The sequence below is a fragment of the Penicillium psychrofluorescens genome (assembly GCF_964197705.1).
Source record: "Penicillium psychrofluorescens genome assembly, chromosome: 5".
Taxonomy (NCBI): Eukaryota; Fungi; Ascomycota; class Eurotiomycetes; order Eurotiales; family Aspergillaceae; genus Penicillium; species Penicillium psychrofluorescens.
Genome location: NC_133443.1, coordinates 2868130 through 2894022, shown reverse-complemented (window position 1 = coordinate 2894022; position 25893 = coordinate 2868130). Strand labels below are relative to the sequence as shown.

Sequence of the window (25893 nt, the reverse complement as noted above, 5' to 3'; positions counted from 1 at the left end):
GGCTCAATAAGAAAGAGAAGAGATATTCCTGAATCTGCCCCAAACCCAAAAAAGACAGAAAAAACATTTTAAAATGAGAAAAATAGAGTAAATAAAATAATAGGTAAGGGAGGTATAGAAGGAAAGATTAGCGAGAACACACCCTCCGCACAGCCCAGACGCGCAGACCACGACGTCCTATGACTCTCTGCAATGTAGTGACGATACCATCATCGCCAAAGTCAAGGTCATCCAGGTTCAAGTGTTTGCGGTATAGCCAGAGCGGAAGGAGCTCCAGGTTCGGGGAGCGGAGCGCAGGGGAAATAGCATACGGATCGAGGAAAGTCGCCGAGGCGGGAGCGACCAGGAAGACAGAGGTAGGTTTTGAGCAGGTGGGGACGGCGCTGTTGAGACGGGTGATCATCTCCAGCCCGGGAATACCCATCAGGTCATGGGTTGTGATATCGGCAGAGGCGTTGGAGGGTTTGTTGCCTAGAAGCCACAGCGGCGGGGAGTAAGTCTTCCACCAGAAGACATCGACGCCGGAAGGCGGGGCGGCAATGGTGTTCTCGACGATGGAGCGCATGGCCAGTTGCGTGGGCACGATCCCGCCTTGGTGGTAGACGCCCATGAGGAACCCCATGGCGGCGTTGAAGACCACCCATACGGCGAGCAGGAGCCGCGACCTGCGCAGGCGGATGCAGCTGAGGAGGAGCGGGACGCAGGGGAGAAGGAAGCGTGGTTCCTGGTGCGGGAAGAGGGATAGCAAGGCCGTGGCGGAGAGGGCGGACAAGGCGCGCACATTGCGCATCCAGGATGGCACGAGCGGCCAAGTGAATAGTGAGGTGATCATCACGATGTAGGCTGGGCCGAGCAATTGGAAGAGGTTGGCGACGAAGTGTTGATGGCGTGGGTGGAGGCCATGGACGGCGAGGTTGGATGAGTCGGTGTTGTATAGGAGATTATTGAGCGGGGTGACGATGGGCGAGCGGATAATGTCGAGAAAGGAGGCTGTGGGACGGTAGAAGGCCGTGTCGGTGATTATAGCTATCGAGGTGAAGAGAAGTCCAAACGCGAGGAAGGCTGCCAAGGAGGACGGTCTATAGTTAAACAAGGTGAATTAGCCAGGCACTACCAACCCATCCAACCAAAACTTACTTGCGCCGAAAATGCGGCAGCAATTGCAAGCCAGGAAACAGCAGAAAGGCCGGGAAGGTGATGCGGTTGAACACGCCCACGACGGAGATGAACGAGAGCACGGCATAGGAAAAAATGGACGAGTGTTGCTATAAAGTCCAGTATTAGCTCCCCGCCAATCCCCTTACACACACGCGCACAAGAATACGCACCTTATTCTCAACAATGCGGCGAATCAGCACTAGTCCCCAAGCAACCAACAGCGTCTCGAGGGAGTTGGAGAAGGTGTGCGTCTGATACGTCCAGGTGACATAGGACGAGGCAACCAGGACGACGGTCGCGCGGCGATGGCGGGGCGAAGGCACCAACTCATAGATCGCCCAGTCTTCCAGCACAAAGCTCAGCAGGAACATGCCCGCGCGCAGCGCGTAGTACACTAGTTGCGGCGGTGGCTTGCCGGTGCCGATCTCGGTGTAGAACCACTGCAACAGGCTCATGGGCAGCTCGTAGGTTGGCCATAGTGGAAAGATGCTGCGGATGGGGTGGTCGGAGGTGAATTCCCAGGTGAGGGAGGAGGGATAGGAGAAGATGCGGCCTGTTTGGGGAGCGGATGTGAGCGGATGGACTGAAAGGGGGTTTGGTTTGGATGTATGGGGGGCCTTGTTGGGGTGGTATTTTTTTTTTCGCTTTGTTTTTTTTGGGGGGCGCATTGCTTGTAGACAAGGAAGAAGAGATCTAGACGCGTCGCCATGCGGAGACAGCCAGAGAAACGTACCTGCGAAGACCTCGGGGCCTTGGAAATTCTCATCGGGATGCAAGTAGCTGGGCGAGAGCGCGAAGTAAACACGGATCAAGAGCAGCAGCAAGTACGTTCGTCTCCACATGATTCTGAGGGAGCGACCAGGACATGCTGGAGAGATAACAATTAAAGAAGAGAGGGCATGAAAATCGGTCAGAGGGAAAGAGGGCAGAGAAGATATGGTGCGTTAGGGGGAAAAAAGAAAGCCAGGCGCGCATTATTATTATTATGGCGATGATATCATGCTCGGTTGAACACCGTACCGTCTGTACTAAGCAACCACACCCCCTGCATAAGGACTATTGTTAGGTGGTATCTATGCTTTAGCATTTGTAATGCGTACTGCGCCAGTTGTTTGTCCTATGATTTTGGCCGGTGGTGTTTTCCATCATTGTGTTGGTGGTCGAAGCCCCGTTGTATACCCGACAGAATATACATCTGTACGGGGTGTTCCTACTGATAGAACTTCATTTGAAGTCATAGAATAATATCATTTCATACTAGTTATTATTTTGCCTAATCAAGAAGAAGGACCCCGGTGCCTCCTTTGACTAGGCAGCATCACAGCGTGGGCTGACTGACTGACTGGCTGTTTGCGCAGAGCCTCGTCACTGACTAACAGCCTCCGCCCCCGTCGTGTTCGGACGGCCACCCGCTACCTACTAACTAACTACACTGCCCTTCGACTCACCCTTCTCCATTCATATCGACCCCCCCAGACTTGTCCGCTCAAGTCTTTTCAGTTACTCTCTCTCCGTGTCTTCCATACAACTCGCTCCCTCTCATCGTCAGTCCTACCACACTTCGCCCCTCCAGCTGTCCCCTCCGCAAACGCTGACCTGACCCAGTCACCTCTACATAGCAGCAACATGACCTCCATCATTCTCACCAGCTCTGATGGCGTCGACCTCACGGTCGGTAAGTTGCTGATCAGACTTGACCCTCCTTGAAGGTGCCTGCACTAACCCAGACCTCCACCAGAGCGCACCGTGGCCGAACGCTCTGTCCTGATCAAGAACATGCTCGAAGATCTTGGCGACTCCGGCGAGGCGATCCCCATCCCCAACGTCAGTTCATTTTCCTTCTTGTCTCAGATCAGCAGCCGCTGATACCGTGAATAGGTCAACGAGGCCGTCCTGAAGAAGGTCATCGAGTGGTGCGACCACCACAAGAACGACCCCCCGACCGTGGGCGACGAGGACGACAACCGCCGCAAGACGACCGATATTGATGAGTGGGACCAGAAGTTCATGCAGGTCGACCAGGAGATGCTGTTTGAGATCATCTTGGTATTGTTTCCTACCTACGACCCCTCCTGTCTTGTTTGCCATGCTAACATCCTACCCCGCCCACCAGGCCGCCAACTACCTTGATATCAAGGCCCTGCTTGACGTCGGTTGCAAGACTGTCGCCAACATGATCAAGGGCAAGTCGCCCGAGGAGATCCGCAAAACCTTCAACATCCAGAACGACTTTACGCCCGAGGAGGAGGACCAGATCCGGCGCGAGAACGAGTGGGCTGAGGAGTACGTCTTTTCTTTCTTGCCCTGTCCTTATTGAAGTCGCTGCTGCTAACTACCTTATTCTTGCCAGTCGCTAAACCTCTTCTCTCCCACCTCTCTCCTTCGCTCCACACATTAACGATTTGTGATTCCCTTGCTTGCAGTTCGAAGAAATGCTCTGATCATGTTGTGACTCACGGGTGAAAGAGCCCGATGGCGTTAGGGTCAGCCCGCTTTTCTCTCTCTTTTTCTTTTCCTTTTTCTTCGCTGTATGTGTTTTTCATGTACCGATCGACGCTTGACTTACTGGGGATCCATTGCTCGGTATTTTCAACGCGGATCACCGTGATACTTGCTCTCTGCCTCCATGGATAAAAAAGGAAAGTTCACCTGTCCCCGGCAGCGAGTTCTGGCTAGATGCATTAAAGGGACCATTAAGTCATTGCTCAACCATAGTCCTTGTCGTAGTGTGAGATATATGTAGTCGTATAAGATAGGAGGAAAGAGCTATCTCTGTCATCCGACAGAGCTTACGGTACGAAGGAAGCAAAAAAGAAGAGAATGAATGCAAGACAAAAGGACATTCAATTGGATTCCATCAGATTTTTTGACTTGAAGCAGAACATCATTCCTCGCCGCTCCAACACCACCGTTCCACCAGCGAAGACAACATAACGCTAACTGCACCATGCCCAGGGGTGTGGTATCAGTCGTTCATGAAGAACGAGGTAGTTGACAATAGACACACCGCATCACAAGGACTTTCTCCACCGGACTTGACGTAGTTCCATCGACTAAAGCAGCCAAGCCACACAGATAAAAAAAAACCAGTATCACATCACATCACATTGCATCGCATCGCATCACGACATCGAGAGGATAGAATCGAAAGCACATCGCAGAAACAGAAGTATCGAAACGAGCCGAGGACCGGAGGAGCGGGAATAATTCGAGCAAGAGGGTTCGAATTTAGATGTTCAGGCGGGTCTTGCGCCAGTGTCGCCGCTTAGCGTTGTATCTGTGAGACGAAGAGATTGTTAGTTTGGCTGTGTCTGGATGATCCGGCAATTTTGGTTCCTCGTTCGTTCCCATCTTCATTTTTCATCTTCATCTCCATTTCCCAACATGTTGTCCCCCTCCACCACCAACCGATATTTTGTAGCCCGATCGATCGGTTCACATCCACCGCGAGGAACAGGGGGGTATTTGTAGCAGGGGTGATTTACCTGATGGTGTTGCCGGTGCGCAGGCGAATCCACTGGGGGATGGGCCGGTTCTGGCGCTGGGCTTTGGCAATCTTTTGCTTGGTGCGGAAGGACTTGTGGCTCTAGACGGGGTGCATTAGTATCTCGTATGTCGTTGTATATTGTGACCAGCACGTACCGGCATCTTGAAGGGTGTCGCGATGGCGAGCTGGTGGATGGGGAAGAAGTTGTCGGGAGTTCGGGTGGTTTGTGTGCGGCTGGGGCTTGGCTTCGCTTGGACGGTCATGTGATGAGTAATGTGTGCCTGAGGCAGGATTGTCTCTTCAGGCATGATCTTTATGATTCAGGCATCCACAATTATGATTCCCCCGCCAGGAAGCTCTCTCTCCCTTCCATGACCCCTAAGCAGCCCTCGCCGATAACTGAGCCGCGTAAAATGTCGGTCAGCACGGTGAAGAAAAACCCTGTCGTTCTTGGCATCTACATTGCCCGAATACGGCATCACTCAAATTGGACGTGATTCATTAATAATTAGTGCAGCCTGGCTCGGGTGGTGGCCGAACCCGACGCTAAGCTCCCGGAGGCAAAACTGCCATCTCGTCGCCTTAGAGTCTTCGTGTCGTTTCTGGAACTAGTGGGTTGCGTGTCCCTGGTGTTTCACCACGGGGGGTGCTTTCATGCCGAACATGTCGCACATCCCCAAGGAAGGGTGGTCCCTGGCATGCCCTTGCGCCGGAATGTTGGTGTACCTACAGGACCCTCCTAGAGTAGATAGAAGTGACCGACACCTCGGACTAGAGGATTGAGGATCAACTACGACAATAATCGAGATCGATCGGGAAGGTGTTGAGCTAGTCCCACGGTCTGTGCGTGCATAGTGACCCGGAAGCTAGGCACTCCGAATGATTGAATTTCTCGGGTTTTTGTGCTCTCCGAGATTCCTGCTTATCATTGAAGTGGCCGTCTGCAAATCCCTGGACTCCCTTGAATCCGGTTTGTCCTTGATTTTTCTCTTCTTTCCACTCAAACTCATCGGTCGCCAAAACTAAATGGAGTAGCTCCACCTCCGTGAAGAAGTCCCCCGCATCTTCTCGTCGCATCGTTACTTATCCAACAACCAGAATGCAGCAGCCGGAGGAAGGTGCCGTCTCCGTCGACAAGATGGCGGAGGAGACTGTGCCTGCACCAGAGTTGGAAGAAAAACCGCGCGACCACACCTACGACTCCGGCTCGACCCTCTCGGCCAACGGCAAGGAAAAAGAAGAAGCCCCAAAGGCCGCCATTGCGATCGATGAGGATGCGGTCTTCGCCCACCTCCCCGAACACGAAAAGGCCATCCTGAAGAAACAGCTGGATGCGCCCGTCGTGAAGATCTCCTGGTTCGGCCTGTATCGCTATGCCTCGCACATGGATATCCTCATCCTCGTGGTGAGCGCGATTTGCGCCATTGCGGCGGGCGCGGCCCTGCCTCTCTTCACCATCCTCTTCGGATCCCTGGCGACCAGTTTCAAGACCATCGCGCTCCACCAGAGCTCCTACGACTCCTTCTACCACGAGCTCACGAAGAATGTCCTGTACTTTGTGTATCTGGGCATTGCAGAATTCGTCACCGTCTATATCAGCACCGTCGGCTTCATCTATACCGGCGAGCACGTCACCCAGAAGATCCGCGAGCACTACCTCGAAGCGATTCTGCGCCAGAACATTGCCTACTTTGACAAGCTGGGTGCCGGCGAGGTCACCACCCGCATCACCGCCGACACCAACCTGATCCAGGACGGCGTGTCCGAAAAGGTCGGCCTGACCCTGACCGCCGTGGCCACGTTCGTGACGGCCTTTGTGGTCGCCTATGTCAAATATGCCCCTCTGGCGGGCATCTGTACGTCGACCATTGTGGCGCTGGTGCTCATCATGGGCGGTGGTTCCCGGTTCATCATCAAGTTCAGCAAGCTCTCGCTGGAGAGCACCGGTGCCGGTGGAACGGTTGCCGAGGAGGTCATCAGTTCCATTCGGAACGCGACCGCATTTGGCACCCAGGATAAGCTCGCCAAGCAGTATGAAGCGCATCTGCAGGTTTCCGAACGATGGGGCATGCGTCTGCAGATGGCCCTGGGCGTGATGGTGGGCGCCATGTTTGGTATCATGTTCCTGAACTACGGTCTGGGGTTCTGGATGGGCTCACGGTTTTTGGTCGAGCAAAAGGTCGACGTGGGCCAGGTCCTGACGATTCTCATGGCTATTCTCATTGGCTCATTTAGTTTGGGGAATGTCAGTCCGAACGGACAGGCCTTTACGAGTGCGGTGGCTGCTGCGGCGAAGATCTTCAGCACGATTGACCGCGCGTCGCCGGTGGACCCGACGACGGACAAGGGCGTGATTCTCGAGCATGTCGAGGGTGATATTCAGTTCCGCAATGTCCGGCACATCTATCCCTCGCGTCCGGAGGTGACTGTCATGGAGGACGTCTCGCTGTCGATCCCCGCTGGAAAGACCACTGCGCTGGTCGGACCCTCTGGTTCAGGAAAGAGCACGATAGTCGGGCTGGTCGAGCGTTTCTACCTGCCTGTTGGTGGCACGGTGTTGCTAGATGGCCATGATATTCAGGAACTGAACTTGCGTTGGCTCCGCCAGCAGATCTCGCTCGTCAGCCAGGAACCGGTGCTTTTCGGAACAACCATCTATCAAAACATTCGCCAAGGTCTGATCGGAACTCGATTTGAGCAAGAGTCGGAGGAGAAAGTCCGAGAGCTCATCGAGGATGCGGCCAAGATGGCCAATGCCCATGAGTTCATCACGGGTCTTCCCGAGGGATATGAGACCAACGTCGGTCAGCGAGGGTTCTTGCTGTCTGGTGGTCAGAAGCAGCGTATTGCCATTGCTCGCGCGGTTGTGAGCGACCCCAAGATCTTGCTGCTGGACGAAGCCACTTCGGCCCTGGATACGAAGTCCGAGGGTGTTGTCCAGGCGGCACTCGACAAGGCCGCGGAGGGTCGCACTACGATTGTGATTGCCCACCGCCTGTCCACTATCAAATCCGCGCACAACATTGTGGTCTTTGTCAACGGACAGATCGTCGAGCAGGGTACTCACGACGACTTGGTTGAGAAGGGTGGTCCCTACCACAAACTCGTGGAGGCGCAACGCATCAACGAGGAGAAGGAAGCTGATGCGCTGGAGGAGACCACAGACGAGGACGACGACGACGCCTCCATCGCCAAGAAGCACATGTCGCGCGTTAAGTCTGTCGCCAGTGGCGCGAGTGGTTTGAAAGATGAAGAGGTTCTTCTCCCCGAGGAGGATTTCAGACGCACCGAGACTCGCAAGTCGGTTTCGAGTGTTGTCCTCTCGAAGAGGGGCTCAGAGGCTCGCCACAAATACTCCCTGTTGACTCTGATCAAGTTTATCGCCTCGTTCAACAAGGAAGAGTGGAAGTATATGGTCGTCGGCCTCTTTTCCTCCATCTTGGCCGGCGGTGGCCAGCCCGCCCAGGCTTTCCTGTACGCCCACGCGATCAGCGCGCTGTCTCTACCCGCGAGCATGCACGCCAAGCTGCGATCCCAAGCCGACTTTTGGTCGCTGATGTTCCTGGTCGTTGGCATTGTCCAGTTCTTCACCTTCTCGATCCACGGTGTTGCCTTTGCCTTTAGCTCTGAGCGACTTATCCGCAAGGCACGCAGCCAAGCATTCCGGACCATGCTCCGTCAGGATATCAACTTCTTCGACAAAGAAGAAAACAGCACTGGTGCCTTGACCTCTTTCCTTTCGACAGAGACGAAGCATCTGTCTGGGATCAGTGGACAGACGCTCGGCACGATCCTGATGACCTCCACAACCCTCATCGCAGCGATAGTCATCTCCCTTTCCTTTGGGTGGAAGCTGGCTCTGGTTTGCATTTCGGTCGTTCCCGTTCTTCTTGCCTGTGGCTTCTACCGGTTTTACATGCTCGCTGCGTTCCAGCAGCGCTCCAAGGCGGCCTATGAAGTATCTGCCAGCTATGCCTGCGAAGCCACCTCGGCCATCCGCACTGTGGCTTCTCTCACGCGCGAGGCAGATGTCTGGTCGGTGTATCACGGCCAGCTCGAGGAGCAGGCTCACTCGAGTCTCATGTCGGTCGTCCGGTCGTCGACGCTGTATTCCATGTCCCAAGCGCTGGTGTTCTTCTGCGTTGCTCTGGGATTCTGGTATGGCGGTACATTGCTCGGAAAGCACGAGTACTCCACCTTCCAGTTCTTCGTCTGCTTCAGTGAGATTCTGTTTGGTGCGCAGTCCGCGGGGACGGTGTTCTCGTTCTCTCCGGACATGGGCAAGGCTAAGAACGCCGCCGCCGAGTTTAGGACGCTATTCGACCGCCGCCCTGCCATCGACACTTGGTCCGAAGAGGGCGAGAAGCTCGACACCGTCAACGGCGTCATCGAGTTCCGCGACGTGCACTTCCGCTACCCGACCCGGCCCGAACAACCCGTCCTACGTGGTCTGAACCTGAGTGTCCAGCCGGGCCAGTACATTGCCCTAGTCGGACCTAGCGGATGCGGCAAGAGTACAACCATCGCCCTCCTGGAGCGATTCTACGACGCCCTCTCGGGCGGCGTCTACATCGACGACAAGAATATCGCCGACCTCAATGTCAACTCGTACCGCAGCCACCTGTCGCTCGTCAGCCAGGAACCAACCCTGTACCAGGGCACCATCAAGGAGAACATCCTGCTAGGCACAGACGCCGAGGATGTCCCCGAAGAAGCCCTCGTCCAGTGCTGCAAAGACGCCAACATTTACGACTTCATCATGTCTCTCCCAGAAGGCTTCGACACGGTGGTTGGCAGCAAGGGCGGCATGTTATCCGGCGGCCAGAAGCAGCGTGTCGCCATCGCGCGTGCCCTCCTGCGCAACCCCAAGATTCTTCTTCTGGATGAAGCTACCTCGGCGCTGGACTCGGAGTCCGAGAAGGTCGTCCAGGCTGCCTTGGATGCTGCGGCCCGGGGCCGTACCACGATTGCCGTCGCGCACAGACTCAGCACTATCCAAAAGGCTGATATCATCTATGTCTTTGACCAGGGCAAGATCGTGGAGAGCGGCACCCACCACGAGCTGCTGAAGAATAAAGGCCGGTACTTTGAGCTGGTCAATCTCCAGAGTCTGGGGAAGACGCATTGATCGGTTGTACTTGTGTTATCAGCGTTTTCTTCCTTCCTTTTTCTTTTTTTTGGATCTGATCATCTTATACCCCCTTTCCCCCTCTTCTCTTTGGTCTCATACCACCAAACGTCATCCCCACATCTCGGCTCCTACATCTATCCTCTTCTCTTCTGACCACCTCCTACTCTCTCCATTCGATGTATGCATTAATTATATTTGTCCACTCCTGTCCTTTTCGTTCTTTGCTTGGTGCCGAATAGATCTGGGTCTATCGGGTGTGAAGGGAGTTGGTCCGGCTTGGCTTTCGTGTGCTGTCATGAGGATATCATACATGCATGCACTCTCTCCACTAAAGAAAATACAATGGTTAGAAAAGTTCATCAAAAGTTTGCACCGAGAACAGCCGTCATGAATTTTCGCTCGAGTAGGTATTCTCCAGTCCATGGTACCACGTACCCAACGCCGGAGATCGATAAGAGCAAACAGTATGAAAGCAGAGCATTGCTCCTGCTCGCAGAAGCAAACCAACCCCCAACTCAATCCTTCTCTCTAACCCCAAACTCCCGATGTATCTCAACCACCCGCACCCCGCGCGCATCAGCAATCATCCCCATCAGTCCCTGCCCGACATCCTTGATCTCGTTGTACTCGTGCAGCAGACGGATGTGCTGTCGGACCGTAGTATTGGGGTCATTCTTTCTAGAATTGGATCCGGTTAGTAAATCGTAAGTGTGTGGTCCCTTATCTGCTGGATGTGGCTGTGTGTAATGGGCTTGAGGTACATACAGTTTGGAGGTGATCTCAGCCAGTTCGGCTTCCAGGTGAGCCGTCTGGGTTTCGAGATCGGTGATTGAGGCGCGGAGGATTTCCTGGGCGGGGTGTTAGATTGGAAGTCGTTAGGAGGGGTGTGTTTATCTGTCTGACCAGGTTCTGTTCTGGCATGGTCAGAGTGACTGAGTGAGTGAGTGAGTGATGGCTGATGGTTGATGGATGGGGCTTCCTGTTTCGGCAGGCAATAGTCCCGTCAGGTACCAATCAGGGTGCAGGGGATACGTTAAGTAAGCTGAATAAGCACAATGGAATTCATTCCCTGTTCAATGTTCATTCAATGCTGTTTCCGGGAGTCTTCGATTCTATGAAATATATTTCTTTCTTAATCCCTTTCATTCTTCCATCTCTCCGTCTGTTATCCAGCATTGTGGTGGACGATTGCCCAGCCGCGAAGTATATCCATTCGAGGGTGGAGGTGGATCCCCGGCCGAAGGCGGATCCGGCAGTCGTCAGCGTCTTTTCTTTCTTCCCCTTCTTTTTCACACTCTCCTCTCCCTCCCTCGTCCTATTCACCCACCCTGTCACTCACGATGGCCCGACTCGACTTTCACGGGTCATTACTGGCCCTTTTCTGTCTGTTCGGCTCGACCCTCGCGCATGGCGGCCATGAGAACGTCCCCGAGGGCGGCGCCATGTCGGATGATCCTATCGTACGTGTTTTTCTCCCCTCCCTCCTCCGCGATCCGCTCTGTTCCCTCCAAACAATACAAGACAGACAAAAGAAAGACACCCAAATTAACCAAATTGAATCCGATAGGACTCGACGCTATGGACGCACATGATCATGATGGGTATCACATTTGGGATCATCTTCCCATTCGGCATGGTCCTAGGTGTAAGTTGGAACTTCACTTCTGCACAGTCTCCACCGCCGGACAAGACTCTCTAATGCTTTTCTAGATCGTGCGCTCCCGGTGGCACGTCCCCGTCCAAATCGTCGGCACCGTCGTCGCAGTGGTCGGCTACTTCCTCGGCCACGCCCACGGCGGCCGCCAATACTCGCATAACGCCCACGCCTCCTTCGCGAACTGGTTGATGTTGATACTGGTGGCACAGGTCGTGCTGGGCGTGTATCTGAGGATGCACCTGAAGCGGGCTGGGCAAGAGCGCATCCGGTGGATCTTTGTGCTGGCGCATGGGATTCTCGGCAAGGCGATGCCCGTTATCAGCTGGGCGCAGATGCTCTTTGGGGGGATTGCGGCACTCGGATTCTGTCGCGGGGATCATCTCGGACAGTGTCTTGCTCATTTTATCATGGGCAGTGCGTTCATTGCGTATGGGATTCTCTTGACGATTCTGTTGCTCGTGGGCCAGTTCTGGTTGCGTCGGACGGGACGCAGCCAGGAGTTCTTTGATTCGTTGGTCATCGCTGCTTGGGGTTGCGTCAATACCTTCACAGAGCACCGCTGGGGTAGCGCTTGGGTCCACAATGATCTCCAGCACACGACCATGGGGATTGTCTGGTGGTGCGCGGGTCTGCTGGGCATGTGGCTGAGTCGCAACCGTAATGGCCGGCCCAAGCGGAATCTGATCCCTGCCATAGTCATCTTGATGACCGGCTACGCCATGTCTGCGCACCCACAGAGTCTGATGATCAGTACCATGATCCACTCGATCTTCGGATACACCTTGATGGCTGCCGGGATCACGCGAATCATTGAGATCTCCTTCGTGCTGAGGGACAAGCCCACAATCAGCGCCACAGATGTGTCGGAGACGAACAGCTTCCAATACCTTACCCCCTTCGTATGTCTTTCCACCTCTATTTCTTCCCGAATCGAGCTAATGAAATTCCGCAGCTCCTGTACGCTTCGGGCTTCCTCTTCATGGGCGCCACAGAAGAGCAAATGCAACTCCTCAGCGACGCCGGCATCACGCACGTCTCCTACGTGCTTATCCTATTCAGCATCGCATTCATCCTCTTCCTCTGTACGTTCCAAACAGCCCTTCCAACTCTGTATCAGATACTAACAGTTCCACACAGTCGTCAATGTCCTCCTCCACATCTACGCCACTCACGCCTGGCCCAACTCGGAACACCAGGGCGGTGCTGCCGCGTCCGGTCCCAACGCCCGCAAACCGTACATGAACGGCCGGGCCCGATCTGCCTCCGAGGCGCAGCAGATCCACGACGCCGAGACCTTCGAGCTGCATGGTCTCATCTCCGACGATGAGCACGAGGACGCGGATGTCGCCAGTGCCTCGGGCGAGCACCATATGGGCCCGAAAAAGGCGACTGATGAGGAGAACCCGTTCATTAAGGAGTGAGACGTTTCCAGAGAGACTGATTGAAATGCGCTCATCATAATATATCCACCCGACCTTGTCGCCGCTTTCTTGAATGTTGTTTACTACAAAAATTGTTCCCAGAGTGACAATTTATCTATTTTCTTCTTCTTTTTGGTCCGGGAGCGCTGTTGCTTGAAGAACTACTCACTCGCCTTTGATAGAATTGATTTTTTTTGAACATGATCTTGCGCGTATGAATTTCTGATTTTGCAGGCAGTAGATATCGAGCTCTATCGTACACGGACGAGAAAATGACATGACATGACGGCATTAATTGAGCACCTCCCTCCATCGAGGGATGATGGCAGAAACGGAGAAATAAAAAAGAAATGCAAATACGCCGTGGCTTGTTCAACCAGAACCAAGAAATAAGAAAAAAAGCACCATGTCCCATTTCCGACGAGACAATCATACAACGGTAGAAGGCGGCACAACGTTCCCATCCACCGGAATGGGATTAGCCACCGGCGGCACAGCAGCCAGGGCCTCCATCCCCGGCGAGAAAAACGGATGCAACGAGTAAATAGGGCCGATGGAGCGATCACCATCGAAAAGCAACAGGTTCTGCAGCGGTTGCTCCCTCGCGGAGAGAACATTGATCACGTCCTGCGCCAGGGCCCCGCCCATAAACGCCGCGACGGGACTCAGCTCGCTGCCGAGATTCTGCAGGAATTTGCGCAGGAACTCCGCGTCCAGCGTTTCGGGGTCGAGCTTGAGGAAGTGGTGCGCTTCGCGCGAGAGCTTGGTGAATTCGGCGAGGTCGATCTGCGAGAAGGTCGGGAGGGCGCCGAAGCCTTGTTTCTGGAATTCCCAGAGTGCGCGCAGGCAGCTGAGGAGGGGCGTTACTTGCTTGCGGCGCCGGGCGTTGCGCGTGAGGTCTTCGGGGAGGGGGGATGTGTTGGCCAGGAGTAAGGGGGAGTATGTCTCGCGCTTGGTGATCAGCTCGATGGTCTTGTCGTTTTCTTTCTTGGTAGCGATGTCCACGACGCTGCGGGTGGGTGTTTCTTGTTGTGGAGGCGGCACGTTGGATTTGGCGCGCTCGATCACGAACTCGTGGGTTATCAGGTCGGCGAAGACATACCCATAGAACCCGTGCAGGCCGGCGGCGTAGAACGGCTTCTGGGCGACGCGACAGGCGGTGTTGATGGAGTTGTAGGTCATGAAGTCGAGGTCTGTGGCGATGGTCACGTCGAACTGAGCGAAGAACTCGGGGGACTTTGTCTTGACGTCGTCCGTGTCGATTTGGAGGTCTACCCGTGGGTTCATCTTGTGGATTTGAGGCCCGGCTGCTTGCGCGCGCTGCGTGTGTCTGTCAGTACTGGATTGATCCTCGTCCGGGTAGAGGGAGAGACTGACGTTCTGCCCGACATGCTCCTCCGATATGAAGAATTGCGCGGACAGGTCGTCCTCCGTGACAATTTCATGGTCGATGATGGTCAACGAGCCGATGCCCGCCAGCACGAGGTTCTTGGCTACTTCGTTCGCGAGCGCTTTCACGCTGATCAGGAGGATCTTGGCAGCTCCGATCCTGGGAGTGGAAGGTTAGAGTTGAGGGAGAACCACCAGGCTAGGAGTTGCTCACTTCTTTTGCGCGGAGACTCCCCACAGTCGGATTTGTCGGTCGTAGAGCGCAATCTCAGCTATTCAGGGCAAAAGAGTCAGTGGGAGGGGTTGATGCGAACGGTATCGGAGCGTACCAGCGCTGATTGACTGCTCGGAGTTCTCTGGGTCCGCCATGGTGTCTTCTAGATTGTGTTGGGGAGAAGGAACCCAGGGGCAAGCAGGGTGAGCCAAGCTGCAACTCGGAGATGATGCCTAACTTAATCAGCTACCTTAATCATCACGTGTGGCTCTCTCCTTCCCCCTCCTACGAGACATCCTTGTGCTCGTCCTGGGCTCTTTCTGCCTCTTTATCTCTGGATTGTCTCCCTAAAGCAAACATTTGCTAGCCTATACCCCTGGTCTATCCGTTTGGGCCCTGAAGCATGGTAGGTTATTGCATCATCACCCAGCTCCCTCACCCTCCTAGCTAACGAACACCGCGAAAGTCGGGCAATTACGATTACCCCCCTGCTTCGTCCCGCCGCCCATCTCGGGGCTCTAACGAGCGACCACTGCCTCCAAGTGTGCTCCGTCTGCAACACCTTCGGAATTTGGTGAACTCGGAGCGTAACCGAACCAGCACCTACAATACCACCCGAGCCCTGGAGACGCTGAACCAAGAGGAGCATCATCTCGACCGAACCCGCGATCGAAGCAACTTCGAGCAGGCTCGTGCGGCAGTGGACCGGCAGATTCAACAGTTTGAGTTCGGCAACCCAGCAGAACGAATCCGCAACCTCTGGCACGATCAGCTCCGCTCCGAACGCTCCTCACCGTCGTCATCAACCCCGACAGCTCAAGAGATGGAACCACGATCCAGTAGCCGGGCCTTCCGGCGTCGTGCTCGACCAGAAGACCGCCAACGACATCGGGACCCCCCGGACTTTGCTTCACTTCTCGACGAGGCGGTATCCCAGCCCAGATCACCGTCGTTGATCCCACAGTCAACTCATGCGAGTCGTGAGGGTCGAGGGAGATTGAAACGCCGCAAGCTCGATGCAGATGATAACCGGGAGGGTCTGCGGGGCTTCAACTACGGCCAGTACGGCCAGGTGGTTCCGGGAGCGCTGCAGATGGAGATTGCCAGCTGCGACGGCGGGATGTATGACCCAGATGGGGACAGCTCCCTGCCGGAGAATGTGCTGCGAAGTGACCAGTCGGTCTACTGTACCAAGTCGGACCGATGCAATCTAGTTCTACGTCACCGCGGCGAGGCGCCCTTCTGCTTGAAGAAAATTGTCATCAAGGCTCCCAGAACCGGGTTTGATGCTCCGTACGTTTCTTTCTGTTCATCTGACTTTCTAGCAAGCGTTGACCCACTTTGACCTAGAATCCAAGAAGGCATGGTATTCGTGTCGATGACGTCGGATGAGCTGCTCGCGCGCACGGCGGAGTACCAGATTCAGTACTCCAACACTCGACGGCGGCGTCGAAACCGCCGGAGTGGCATGCAGCCGTCCCAGGAGTATCTTACCGCATATCGATCCCCTCTCCAATCCCTCGAGCGTACGGTGCTGATGGGGCCTGACTCGTCCGCGTCGGACCCTGAGCTTCCCGCTACCGACCGAGAGGCCAACGACCCGCAGGCAGAATTCCGTGTAACAACGGAATACGATGAGAATTCGGAGGAGACTGGCTTTCTCGAACCCGAAGCAAACGAGGATCTCAATGTCCTGCCCCTTTCCGAGCTCGAGAGGATGAACCAAGCCGACCAATCGTCCGATCTCATGTGTTCCGACAGCGATGAGAGCGAGAGCGATGATGACGACGAGGATGGACACAACAGCAACCTCAGCACGTTTGCCCGCCGCCGCATAGAGCTTCGACGTCGCATCGGGTCCATGCGCCGTCAATATTCTGCCGAAGAACGCGAGCTCCAGAGACGTCGGCAGGGCCCCAGCCTCGTCGACCCCGTCCCACCCCTTCCCCCTGCCCCGGCTCCAGATGCGGCACATGAGAGCAATCCATCGAGTCCGGAGGTGCTGAAACCGCACGCGCGCTTCTTTATCGAGCGCGAGAAGAGCATGGTTAGCATCAAGTTTGATCCTCCACCGTATGTATTTGTCTGCGCCCTTTTTTTTTCTTTTTTTTTTCCTGGGCAGCGTACTGACCTCTTTTCTAGTTCTGGTCGATTCATTCTCATCAAACTATGGAGCCCCCGCAGCGACGGCAATATTGACATCCAAAGCATCATCGCCCACGGCTTCGCGGGCCCTCGCTTCTTTCCGGCTGGGAGTTTTAGATGAGTGCTTTGGGTTTTGCTCCGGGCACTTGGCCCATGCATTTCCCCATATCTTTATGACCGTAAACGATGACATGACCTTTTCGTTATATACTTGACCAGTACATGTAGATGTGTTGCTATGAATCGAAAATGTAGGCGTCCCGGAAAGCTTATTTAAGCCAAGTCAGGCTTAGTGTAAGTTACCCCTCGAATGATTATATATTGTCTGACCCCCCCTATTATTGATTCCGCCTCGATATTCTTTCGTGATTACAATTACCAAACAGCAGAAATCCTCAGAAACCCTGAGCTATCCTCTCCAAAATGCCCCGCAAGAAGGCCCTCCTGATCGGAATCAACTACACCGGCTCCAAGCACCAGCTAAATGGCTGCATAAATGACGCCATGAACGTGCGCGAATACCTGGTTCGCGAACGTGGTTTCTCCCCGGACCCGCGAGAAATGGTCATCTTGACCGATAAGCCGCAGAATCGCGGCTCGCCGTTCTTCCCCACGGGCGCCAATATGCTGGCTGCCTTTCGGTGGTTGGTTACGGGGAATAATCCGGGTGATTCGTTGTGGTTGTCGTATTCTGGCCATGGGAGTATGCTAGCTGTCTTTTTTCTTTTTTTAATTGGGTGACCTTGTGGAGTAGATGTTCTGACATGATGGTAAACAAATAGGCCAAGTGCGAGATCCGGATGGGGACCGAGATTCTGGGTATGGATTGACTTCTCCTTCAATCAAGACATCCTGTGCTGACATCGGGTAGCTTCGATGACACTATCTGTCCCATTGATTTCGAACAACATGGACAGATCACGAGCGATACGGTAGGTTAGCGCACCTTTACCTAGGAGATTCACTCGCTCACTCAAACCCCCCCAAAGCTACACAAAGTGATCGTCTCCCCCATGAATCCGCGGTGCCGCTTAACAATCCTCTTCGACTGCTGCCACTCCGGCTCAGCAGTGGAGCTGCCCTACGTGTTCAAGCCCGATGCCGACGGCCGGGTGAACATGATGGGCAACGTCAAAGAGGGTCTTTCGCTAGCCAGGGAGGCAAAGGGTCTGCTCCACGGCGGATTCTCCATCGAGAAGGTCCACGATGTTCAGACGCTGATTGAGCACGGAACGTCCCTGCTGCATAAGTTCCAGCACCCGGATGCGCCCTCTGATGAGAATGGCCTCGCGGATGAGAATTTCGTCGAGGATTGGCGCAGTGAGGGCAAGGATGTGTGGATGTTTAGTGGGTGTGCGGACGATCAAACTTCGGCCGATACGAGTATGCAGGGTCTTGCGACAGGTGAGTGTTTGGATCGCATACTTCACAATTTAAAAAGGTGTGGCTGCTGACATGAATACCCAGGCGCAATGTCGTGGGCTTTCATCAACACCATGAGGGCCAATCCGCGCCAGAGTTATGTGCAGGTGAGAATGACCCACAAGGATCATATCAGTATGGTTGATCATTTGCTAACCTCAGTATTCTTTTTTGGATAGGTTCTGCAAAATACTAGGGCTCTGCTGCAGTCTAAATACGCGCAGATTCCTCAACTATCTATTGGTGGTAAATATGACTTGGACCAGCCGGTATATCTGTAAAGAAGGACCATAGCTCTATTAATATTGCCGAGAGAGATTGAATAGCAACACAGTTCAGGAGCTTTTATTGTACCTTTGTATATCAAGATTCGATCTCGAAGATGAGTAGCCCTACTAGCAGAGTTCTTCTATGATGAGATCGAAGTCGCCAAAGAAAAGAAGGATGTAAGCCTGACAGGATCGAGCTAGATCCAATTAGCGATATTTCAATAACTAGATGGCACCCAGGAACTCTGTCGTGTTGAAAACAAGTTGTCCGTTCGGTTAACTCGGTCCGCACCGTGCGGCCCGATGGTTTTTGGTACCCGCCAGTGGAAAGGACATAAAGGTAGCCCGAAGTAAATTGCATTATCCCTAAACAAAATAATTCATAACGTGCTGCTAGGATATTCAATATGAGCCGCAACCACCGTCCGTCGCCCTGGGACGGGGCCGTCTCTGGAACCACAGCAGCTATCTTGGCGAATGTCATCGTATACCCACTTGATGTGTACGTCTCTTGCAATCTCATTCTCTTCCCGCTAGTCTTCCTAATTATCGTCATAGCGTGAAGACAAGATTGCAAGTACAAGTCCAGCGACGAAAGCAGCTAGGGACTGAAGATGCAGAGGTTTCCGTCTCTCCTGCCAGCGACACTTTTGAAAATGCAGCGGACGCAATTTTTCAAATCCTCCGCGATGAGGGTATCTCCGGTCTATACAGCGGGCTGAGCAGTTCCATTCTTGGCACAGCCTCGATGAACTTTACATACTTTTACTGGTCGGAAGCAGCGCGGAGATTTCATGGCTCTGCCCTTCAATTTTTCCGTCTTCCAGACACAAATGGTATTATCAAGGAGCTTGGACTAGGTGCTGTCGGTGGTGCCATGGCTCAATTGTGCACCAACCCCATCGCTGTGATAATCACCCGACAGCAAACCAGCAAATGTGCCTATCAGAAATCGTCGATGTGGGAGACTATGAGGGAGATCGTGCAGAGCGAAGACGGCTGGACAGGGCTGTGGAGAGGGCTCAAAGTCAATTTAATTCTCGTCGTTAACCCGATGATCACATATGGTGTCTACCAGTGGCTGAGAGAGAGGTTGCTTACGTTGAAAAGGGAGATCGGTGTTTTTGATACATTTTGTATGTTTCATCTGGCCATTTGCGCTGATCATTTGTTGCTTTTAACTGACAATACGTTCTCTTCCATAGTACTTGGTGCTCTTTCGAAAGTTCTGGCAACCATTACTACCCATCCGCTCATAGTTGCCAAGACTATGCTGCAATCCAAGCCACCAGAAGGACGTCAAGGCAAGCCTTTCAGGAGCTTTACAGAGGTTCTTCTTTACATACTACAACATGAGGGCATTTTCAGGCTGTTCAAGGGTCTTGCGCCGCAAATAACGAAAGGATTCTTGGTTCAAGGGTTGGTGATGCTGTTGAAAGAAAGGTATGTGGAGCTGCTTGAATTTTTTGGCTGTCGCAATGTGTAAGGATTGACACCTTGAGATAGGATGGAAACTCTCTTGATGTTGTTCACCTCGCTACATGTGAGACGGCTACATCGATTCTCAGCCCCGAAGCGAAGCGGACACGTGTGACGGGGTAGAATCATCTTAACTACAATAAACTTTTGACTTATAGCTTGTTATATAACCGCATGATTGCAATCTGGCTCTTTTCTACTGTAACCTAGGCACTGTTTGAACAGAAGCCGCCATCACCGCACAGTGCAAAATTAAGTACTGTACTGCACTGCTCCGTTTACACGCGAAGTAAGGTTTATTTCGGACCGCTCAGCCGGCGTAGGCCCCATTGAAATGCATCTGTCACAGAGTTGACAATATCTGAAGTGCTTTGGAGGTAAAAACGGTAGTGATTCCGCATCCGATAATTGCTGAGAGCACTTCGATGCGGGGAACAAGTCATTAGACCCTGGACAGAGCATTCAAAATCGGGACGCGCGGACCGAGCAATCTAAGAGCGGTCCGATGCTAGGAATAGCCCGATATCAATGAGCCGATGGGACCTATGGACTGAAGGAGTTCCAGGCTGGGAGGAAAGTCAACTGGGATGCATACACTCAGCAGCTATTAATGGCCGAATTGTGAGGTCGATAATTTGAGCATAATAATGAGTTCAAATTTATATTTGCTTATATTCAAAATGGTATTGTTAGTAGGATTGATTCGCTAGGAACGACTATTCTAGAATAAATTTCTTCAGTAGTAACGTTAAGGTACAAGCGATTTTGTTCAAAGTAATAGAAAGAGCTATTCTTTAAGCAAAACCTTGAACGACTTAGACCTAGTTAGTCACAAAATCACAGTCGAAGGCAAGTTAGGTATTATTCTACTGTCGGGTATGAATTGGTGCTTAGCGCTCCGCTCTAGGCGCTCTGAAAGTACTCACCCTTTACTTTGGGAGCCGATCACTACCCAAACTGCTAGTAGCCTTCCCACCACCAATTGTACACAAATATGTACAAAGATTTCTAGGCCTAGAAAATCCGATAAATTAAACCGTGCGCTAGTTCTCACGCTAGCTAGCGAGTGGGGCCGGACAAGAACTACCGTCGGGAGAGTCTCCGGGAGAAGCTCCGGTGGCCAAGACACGGGTGTATTTCGATCACTATCCTTTCGGGTGTTTTACGTTGACTGTCATCGGATAATGTTCGAAAAAAGCTAGCAATATTCAAACCCTATAGATGCCCAAATTCCGTTTGTTGGAAGTTTAGAGCTTGAGAGTCGCAATTGGGCACTCATCACAAACCTAGCAAATATTGCTCTCCCGATCAGCATATGGTGATTCTTCACATTTATGAATTATACATTCGACGTTACTTTACCGAAACAATACATCCGCCCTTCGCGTGGCGGAGGAGATGCCGGGTATTTCCGCGAGGATTTGTCCTCGTCGTGTAATTGACAAAGATGAATAAGAATCCCAATGAAATTTGCTACAAATAGTAATCTAATTCTGTTTCTGAGCCTTGATCGGTCCGTTTCTTTTTCTACGAAAGAGCCTCCTCTAGCTGCCTGAAGCGCTCCACCATGTCTTTGGATGATGAACTCACCACAGTATGTTGAAATTTACATTTACGCAATGTAACATGATCTGATATATTAGCTAGGAACCAAGTTCAAAGCGGGCAAAATCCGGACAGCATGTCACAAATGGCATCAAGAAGTCAACGCGTACTCCGACAGAACGGGTGATTGAGGCGCTCTTTTCAGAATCCGTGATGGCAAAGCTGTGGAATGTCGCATCCCAAGCCCTTCGAAGCGTAGGTCATTGCAAAGCAAGGCCCTTTTGACAGTTTTCAGATACTCATCTAATAACAGAGTAAGCCACCGGTTCTCTACCCTGAATACACCGGTGAAGGTGGCACCACATACGTTTACCGATCCCTCGACTTTTGGACCTCCGGCTTTTTCCCAGGATCTTTGTACCTCATCCACGAACGTCAAATTAAACATCCTCAGGCAGTAAACCACCAACACTGTCCTCATCCCCTTCAAATGGCGTACCTGTGTCGGTTATGGACAGCCAACCTGCATCAGAATGCACTGAAGCGTGACACCCATGACTTGGGTTTCATGATCGCACCGTGGGCCATGCAGGCCTGGAACATCTATCGTGATCCGGCTGCATACAACACTCTCACCATGGCAGCTCACTCGCTCGCTAGTCGGTTCAACGCTACCACGAAATGCCTTCAAAGCTGGGACGTCTGCATCACGAACCGATACTCGTTCACAGACCCATCACAGGATTTTCTGGTTATCATTGACAACATGTTGAACTTGGACCTTCTCTTCTGGGCGGCACGAGAGACTTCAAATAAGTCACTTTACGATATTGCTCTGGCGCACGCACGCACGACGCAGAAACACCATATCCGCCAAGATAATACCACATTCCACGTGGTTAATTTTGATGCAGAGACTGGGGACGTAAAGGCCAAGTTCACGAATCAGGGGTACGACGATGACAGCTGCTGGGCTCGTGGGCAGGCGTGGGGGATTCTAGGGTTCATGCAGACCTTTGAATGGACGGCAGACTCGTCATTCCTTAACACGGCGAAAGATTTGGCTGATTATTTTATTGCAAATCTTCCAGCAGATAGAGTACCATACTGGGATTTTTGTGCCCCTGTTACTGCGGCCAGCCCACGGGATACTTCGGCTGCTATGATCGCCGCTTGTGGCATGCTGCTTATCTATAAGGCGCTCAGAAACACCCCAGAAGCTGATCACTATCTGTCTAAGGCTATTAGCATTGTTGATGCCACTGTCACAAAGTTCTTGAACCCACCGACCTTTCGGTTCGAGTCTACCCAGCATCCCTCGCAAGTTGCTATTTTTCACGAAGGTGATATTGACGACAAGAATGGTGACGGCTTCGATATTTTATCTGTCGTGGATGTTTCCGGTTCAAAGTCCCGCGACACTATTTTGGATGGAGCAACTATTAACAACTTTGAGTTTGCGCCCAGGCGTTGGTCCAACCATGGGCTGGTCTACGCCGACTATTACTTTCTTCTTTTCGGCAATATGCTTCTCGAGTTGGGTCTGGCCGATGCACCGCAGTTTTCAATCCATCATAGAAGATAATCGTGCCCGAACGTCGCACCGAAAAGCCTTCCGCCTTTTTCGGTGCTCCACGCACTTGCTCAATTTCTCTCACTTTGCTCCCAATTTTCACCTCCAATTGCACATTGCTCTCAGAATGAAATAAAGACTGCCTATTCCTAACATCCAGTGTCCGCCTGTCATCTTGTGAGAAAATTAGATCTTTTGGCGGAGGTCCCGGCAGGCCACGAAACGCTTTTCGTAGCAGACGACCGATTAAATGCTGATCTTCGTTGGCTCTATGATCGGGAATTTTGCATTTATTATCTTTAACATCTATTAAAGCAGAGTTTAGGTTCTGAAACTTTGATCTTTTCTGTTTTGATGGCCCAGTTGGGACTGATGTCGATTTTGTAGAATGTAGTGCTATCAAGTGCCCACTGCATTGTTATTTCGCCCAGTTCCCAGGTTCCTGTCATCCTGAATCTGTGGCCCACCATAGCGGCTAATTCTCTGGCCGGGGCTAGACCCAAGACTAAGTACATAGGACATGTCCTCCTGTGGACTCACAATACCATCTGTATAAAGCGTGTGGCCTTGCCACATGGTAGATTGCTGATTATGCAAGGACTGTAGGCCCAATGACGAAGGTGCTTGGCTTTCAGTTGCTTGGGCATAGATACAAAGGGGATCGGATCTCGAAAGTCCAATAAAGTCCGGCTGGAACGCTGGCGGAAGTGGAGGGAAAGCTAAACTGAATGGATCGAAGTCGGACAATTCCTGCATCGATCTCCTGCTCATATTTCGAGATGGAGATATGGCATTTGCAGCCTTTGGCAGGAATAGAGATGCCACGGAAGAATCTGTGCTGGTATTGAGTTGCTGTTGTGGCTGGTCTTTTGACTCGTCCGAGTATGCGGTCTGTCGTATGTCGAGGCTCGGACGGGGGGCAGCCATTAAATTGCTTGGGGCTTCAATAAGCCGCTTTGCAAAGCTCGAGGCAAGGTTATCGCCTCCGGGATAAGTGGTGTCACTACATCCCGTCCACCTCTGAGAAATCTCCAGTAGGCTTGCGATTAAGGTGTCGAGAGTGGGAGGAATAGGAACTTGATTATATCTCGCATGTGCCAGAAGCATCCTTCCCGCAATGAAAAGACAAAAGGAAAATTGGGGGTTCGTGAATATTGGCGAGAATGATAAGAACTGGTGGCCAATGGTTGCGATCTCAGATGCGGCTTCCAGACAGGTCTCTGCTGATGAGGCAGATGGAAGTTTAATTGGGCAAGACTGCCAGTGTGCCGGCGGATAGGCAATTCCTTGGTGTAATAGTATCACAGCAGTGTTGTGAGTGATGTGGGCCAGGGTGAGATTCGGATCCATGACTCCATCATCATTAAGCACGGAGGCCTCTCGCCACTTCAGAGGCAGATACAACTTCCATCTGGGACAAACAATATGTTGGTAAACAATAGCAAAAAATATTGATGATGGGTCCAATACTTACTGAATAAGTCGCAAGTCGAGCTCCTTAAATTTCAGCAGCCATCTTTGGGCTTTCTCGGCATCCCCAACGATGAAAGCATGATGAAGAAAGAAATTTGTCACTAATGCGAGTGACTCGGTTGCTTCAATATTATATGCAAAGGCACCGATAGCGTCGTGGTCCTCGCCATTCATCGACTCCCGGTCGCTGTTGACAACTGAACTGCTAAATGCTGTGTCCTTCGAATCTGAGATCCCAAAGTACGGCGCACGGACTTCCTGCTCTTTCTCCCAAAGGGCACCTTCACAAGGCAGGCGACGCTTCACATCGGCGCTGGTGAGGCTGATTTTCCAGCCCGTTGATACGCTACAAAACCTATCCATCAGGAAAACGGTCCAGAAGAGCCGACGACGCTCCTCGGCTTCGCTCCAAGAGGTAGAGGGATTCAAAAAGACCATGCGCCGAATGAGTGTCTCGCCGGGGTTTGTTGCACGGTTTAGTACATCTTCCTCGACGCTCAACTGGAGTTGCTCCACTGTGCCAACCATACTTCCGATAATGGACCATGATGAAGGCCCGCGGCCGCGGCCAATCTGCATTGATGTTAGTTTGCAGTCAAAACGAGACGACTGGAGGTGGGGGAAGCTCAATTCTGACAGTTTCAAATGCAATAATGACCAAGGCTTGCAGGTTCTCGACGGAGAAAGACTCGGTACTATCAAGTATAACTTTTTGTCGGCTCTTCTCCGCAATTCGTGATTTCGTCTTCTCCTCCCGTAAAAATGCACTCTGAGAGAAACGTGCGCAGACCGCAATGATCGCATGAAGGATGCAAGCAATACGTGGGCGTTCGTCTGGCAATTGCATCCGCTCGCGGAATCTGGCGACATGTAGAACAGGTATCCAAGGATGGATGTTCACGTAGTACAAGTCTACGAGCTCGGTCATGACATCTACTGGCAAAATCGCCGAGATATCGCCGTCAATGTCAATTGGCAGGGTAGATGGAGTCGTGTCCTTTATCCGTCGTCTTTTTTCTGCACGTAGATCTGCTTCCGTATCCACGGCATCTTTATGGGGCTCACTTGACCCGTTTATCTGCGTTGTTGGAGACACAGGTTGAAGTAGAGATGTCTTTAGTTGCTCACGTCGCTGAGCCAGATCGGAAATATCGGTCGGCCGGTCGGTAGGTCCAGGAAGAGGGCGGTTAGGATGAAGCGATTGCCACATCTGCTGCCAGAGCATCTCCTGGCCGAGAAACATATTCTCAAGGGTTTCGATGCGACGGTAGAGCTGGTCAACCGCGCCCGCGCGGAGGCCAGGCTTCATGCGACGGTCATCATATACACAAGCGACCTTAAATCGTACACATTGCGAGCAAGGCTGAGCGCGATCACATCGGGCCTTTTTCTTGCGGCAGGACTGGCAGGCGGGCACCTCATCATCGGGCTTGGATTTTTCCGGTGGCTCTTGGCCATTAGGCTCGCCGCCGGGGGTATGGGTGGATCTAGTCGGCATTTAGACCAGTCGAAAAAGATATCAGTAGTTTG

At 52.6% G+C, this 25893-nt stretch overlaps 11 protein-coding genes across 11 annotated transcripts; 6 read left to right on the top strand and 5 right to left on the bottom strand.

The window, feature by feature from the left end:
- Positions 1 to 127: 127 nt before the first annotated feature.
- On the bottom strand, positions 128 to 2000 carry PFLUO_LOCUS8365 (2 mannosyltransferase; the record flags this gene model as incomplete). Its single annotated transcript, XM_073786092.1, has 4 exons — positions 128 to 1079; positions 1138 to 1265; positions 1329 to 1711; positions 1892 to 2000. 4 exons carry the CDS (start codon positions 1998 to 2000, stop codon positions 128 to 130), a joined length of 1572 nt encoding a protein of 523 aa, XP_073642382.1.
- Positions 2001 to 2784: 784 nt separating this feature from the next.
- PFLUO_LOCUS8364 (uncharacterized protein) lies at positions 2785 to 3475 on the top strand (the record flags this gene model as incomplete). The annotated part of the gene is made up of 4 exons (XM_073786091.1): positions 2785 to 2833; positions 2897 to 2982; positions 3037 to 3204; positions 3272 to 3475. The coding sequence occupies 4 exons, from the start codon at positions 2785 to 2787 to the stop codon at positions 3473 to 3475; spliced, it is 507 nt and encodes a 168-aa protein (XP_073642381.1).
- Positions 3476 to 4386: 911 nt separating this feature from the next.
- PFLUO_LOCUS8363 (60S ribosomal protein L39) lies at positions 4387 to 4908 on the bottom strand (the record flags this gene model as incomplete). The annotated part of the gene is made up of 3 exons (XM_073786090.1): positions 4387 to 4435; positions 4644 to 4744; positions 4801 to 4908. 3 exons carry the CDS (start codon positions 4906 to 4908, stop codon positions 4387 to 4389), a joined length of 258 nt encoding a protein of 85 aa, XP_073642380.1.
- An 836-nt stretch (positions 4909 to 5744) lies between these two features.
- On the top strand, positions 5745 to 9773 carry PFLUO_LOCUS8362 (GTPase-activating protein; the record flags this gene model as incomplete). Its single annotated transcript, XM_073786089.1, has 1 exon — positions 5745 to 9773. One exon carries the CDS (start codon positions 5745 to 5747, stop codon positions 9771 to 9773), a length of 4029 nt encoding a protein of 1342 aa, XP_073642379.1.
- Positions 9774 to 10291: 518 nt separating this feature from the next.
- PFLUO_LOCUS8361 (uncharacterized protein) lies at positions 10292 to 10697 on the bottom strand (the record flags this gene model as incomplete). Its single annotated transcript, XM_073786087.1, has 3 exons — positions 10292 to 10454; positions 10542 to 10624; positions 10680 to 10697. 3 exons carry the CDS (start codon positions 10695 to 10697, stop codon positions 10292 to 10294), a joined length of 264 nt encoding a protein of 87 aa, XP_073642378.1.
- Positions 10698 to 11116: 419 nt separating this feature from the next.
- Positions 11117 to 12854, top strand: PFLUO_LOCUS8360 (uncharacterized protein; the record flags this gene model as incomplete). Its single annotated transcript, XM_073786086.1, has 5 exons — positions 11117 to 11236; positions 11344 to 11421; positions 11487 to 12332; positions 12386 to 12515; positions 12571 to 12854. 5 exons carry the CDS (start codon positions 11117 to 11119, stop codon positions 12852 to 12854), a joined length of 1458 nt encoding a protein of 485 aa, XP_073642377.1.
- Positions 12855 to 13283: 429 nt separating this feature from the next.
- Positions 13284 to 14612, bottom strand: PFLUO_LOCUS8359 (E1 ubiquitin-activating protein aos1; the record flags this gene model as incomplete). The annotated part of the gene is made up of 4 exons (XM_073786085.1): positions 13284 to 14174; positions 14232 to 14403; positions 14458 to 14515; positions 14573 to 14612. 4 exons carry the CDS (start codon positions 14610 to 14612, stop codon positions 13284 to 13286), a joined length of 1161 nt encoding a protein of 386 aa, XP_073642376.1.
- A 248-nt stretch (positions 14613 to 14860) lies between these two features.
- PFLUO_LOCUS8358 (uncharacterized protein) lies at positions 14861 to 16723 on the top strand (the record flags this gene model as incomplete). Its single annotated transcript, XM_073786084.1, has 4 exons — positions 14861 to 14863; positions 14924 to 15750; positions 15808 to 16530; positions 16600 to 16723. The coding sequence occupies 4 exons, from the start codon at positions 14861 to 14863 to the stop codon at positions 16721 to 16723; spliced, it is 1677 nt and encodes a 558-aa protein (XP_073642375.1).
- Positions 16724 to 17025: 302 nt separating this feature from the next.
- PFLUO_LOCUS8357 (uncharacterized protein) lies at positions 17026 to 18305 on the top strand (the record flags this gene model as incomplete). Its single annotated transcript, XM_073786083.1, has 6 exons — positions 17026 to 17305; positions 17385 to 17421; positions 17474 to 17534; positions 17592 to 18006; positions 18070 to 18131; positions 18204 to 18305. The coding sequence occupies 6 exons, from the start codon at positions 17026 to 17028 to the stop codon at positions 18303 to 18305; spliced, it is 957 nt and encodes a 318-aa protein (XP_073642374.1).
- Positions 18306 to 21339: 3034 nt separating this feature from the next.
- PFLUO_LOCUS8356 (uncharacterized protein) lies at positions 21340 to 22902 on the top strand (the record flags this gene model as incomplete). Its single annotated transcript, XM_073786082.1, has 3 exons — positions 21340 to 21366; positions 21420 to 21572; positions 21631 to 22902. 3 exons carry the CDS (start codon positions 21340 to 21342, stop codon positions 22900 to 22902), a joined length of 1452 nt encoding a protein of 483 aa, XP_073642373.1.
- A 1458-nt stretch (positions 22903 to 24360) lies between these two features.
- Positions 24361 to 25861, bottom strand: PFLUO_LOCUS8355 (uncharacterized protein; the record flags this gene model as incomplete). The annotated part of the gene is made up of 2 exons (XM_073786081.1): positions 24361 to 24936; positions 25001 to 25861. 2 exons carry the CDS (start codon positions 25859 to 25861, stop codon positions 24361 to 24363), a joined length of 1437 nt encoding a protein of 478 aa, XP_073642372.1.
- Between the last annotated feature and the right edge of the window lie 32 nt (positions 25862 to 25893).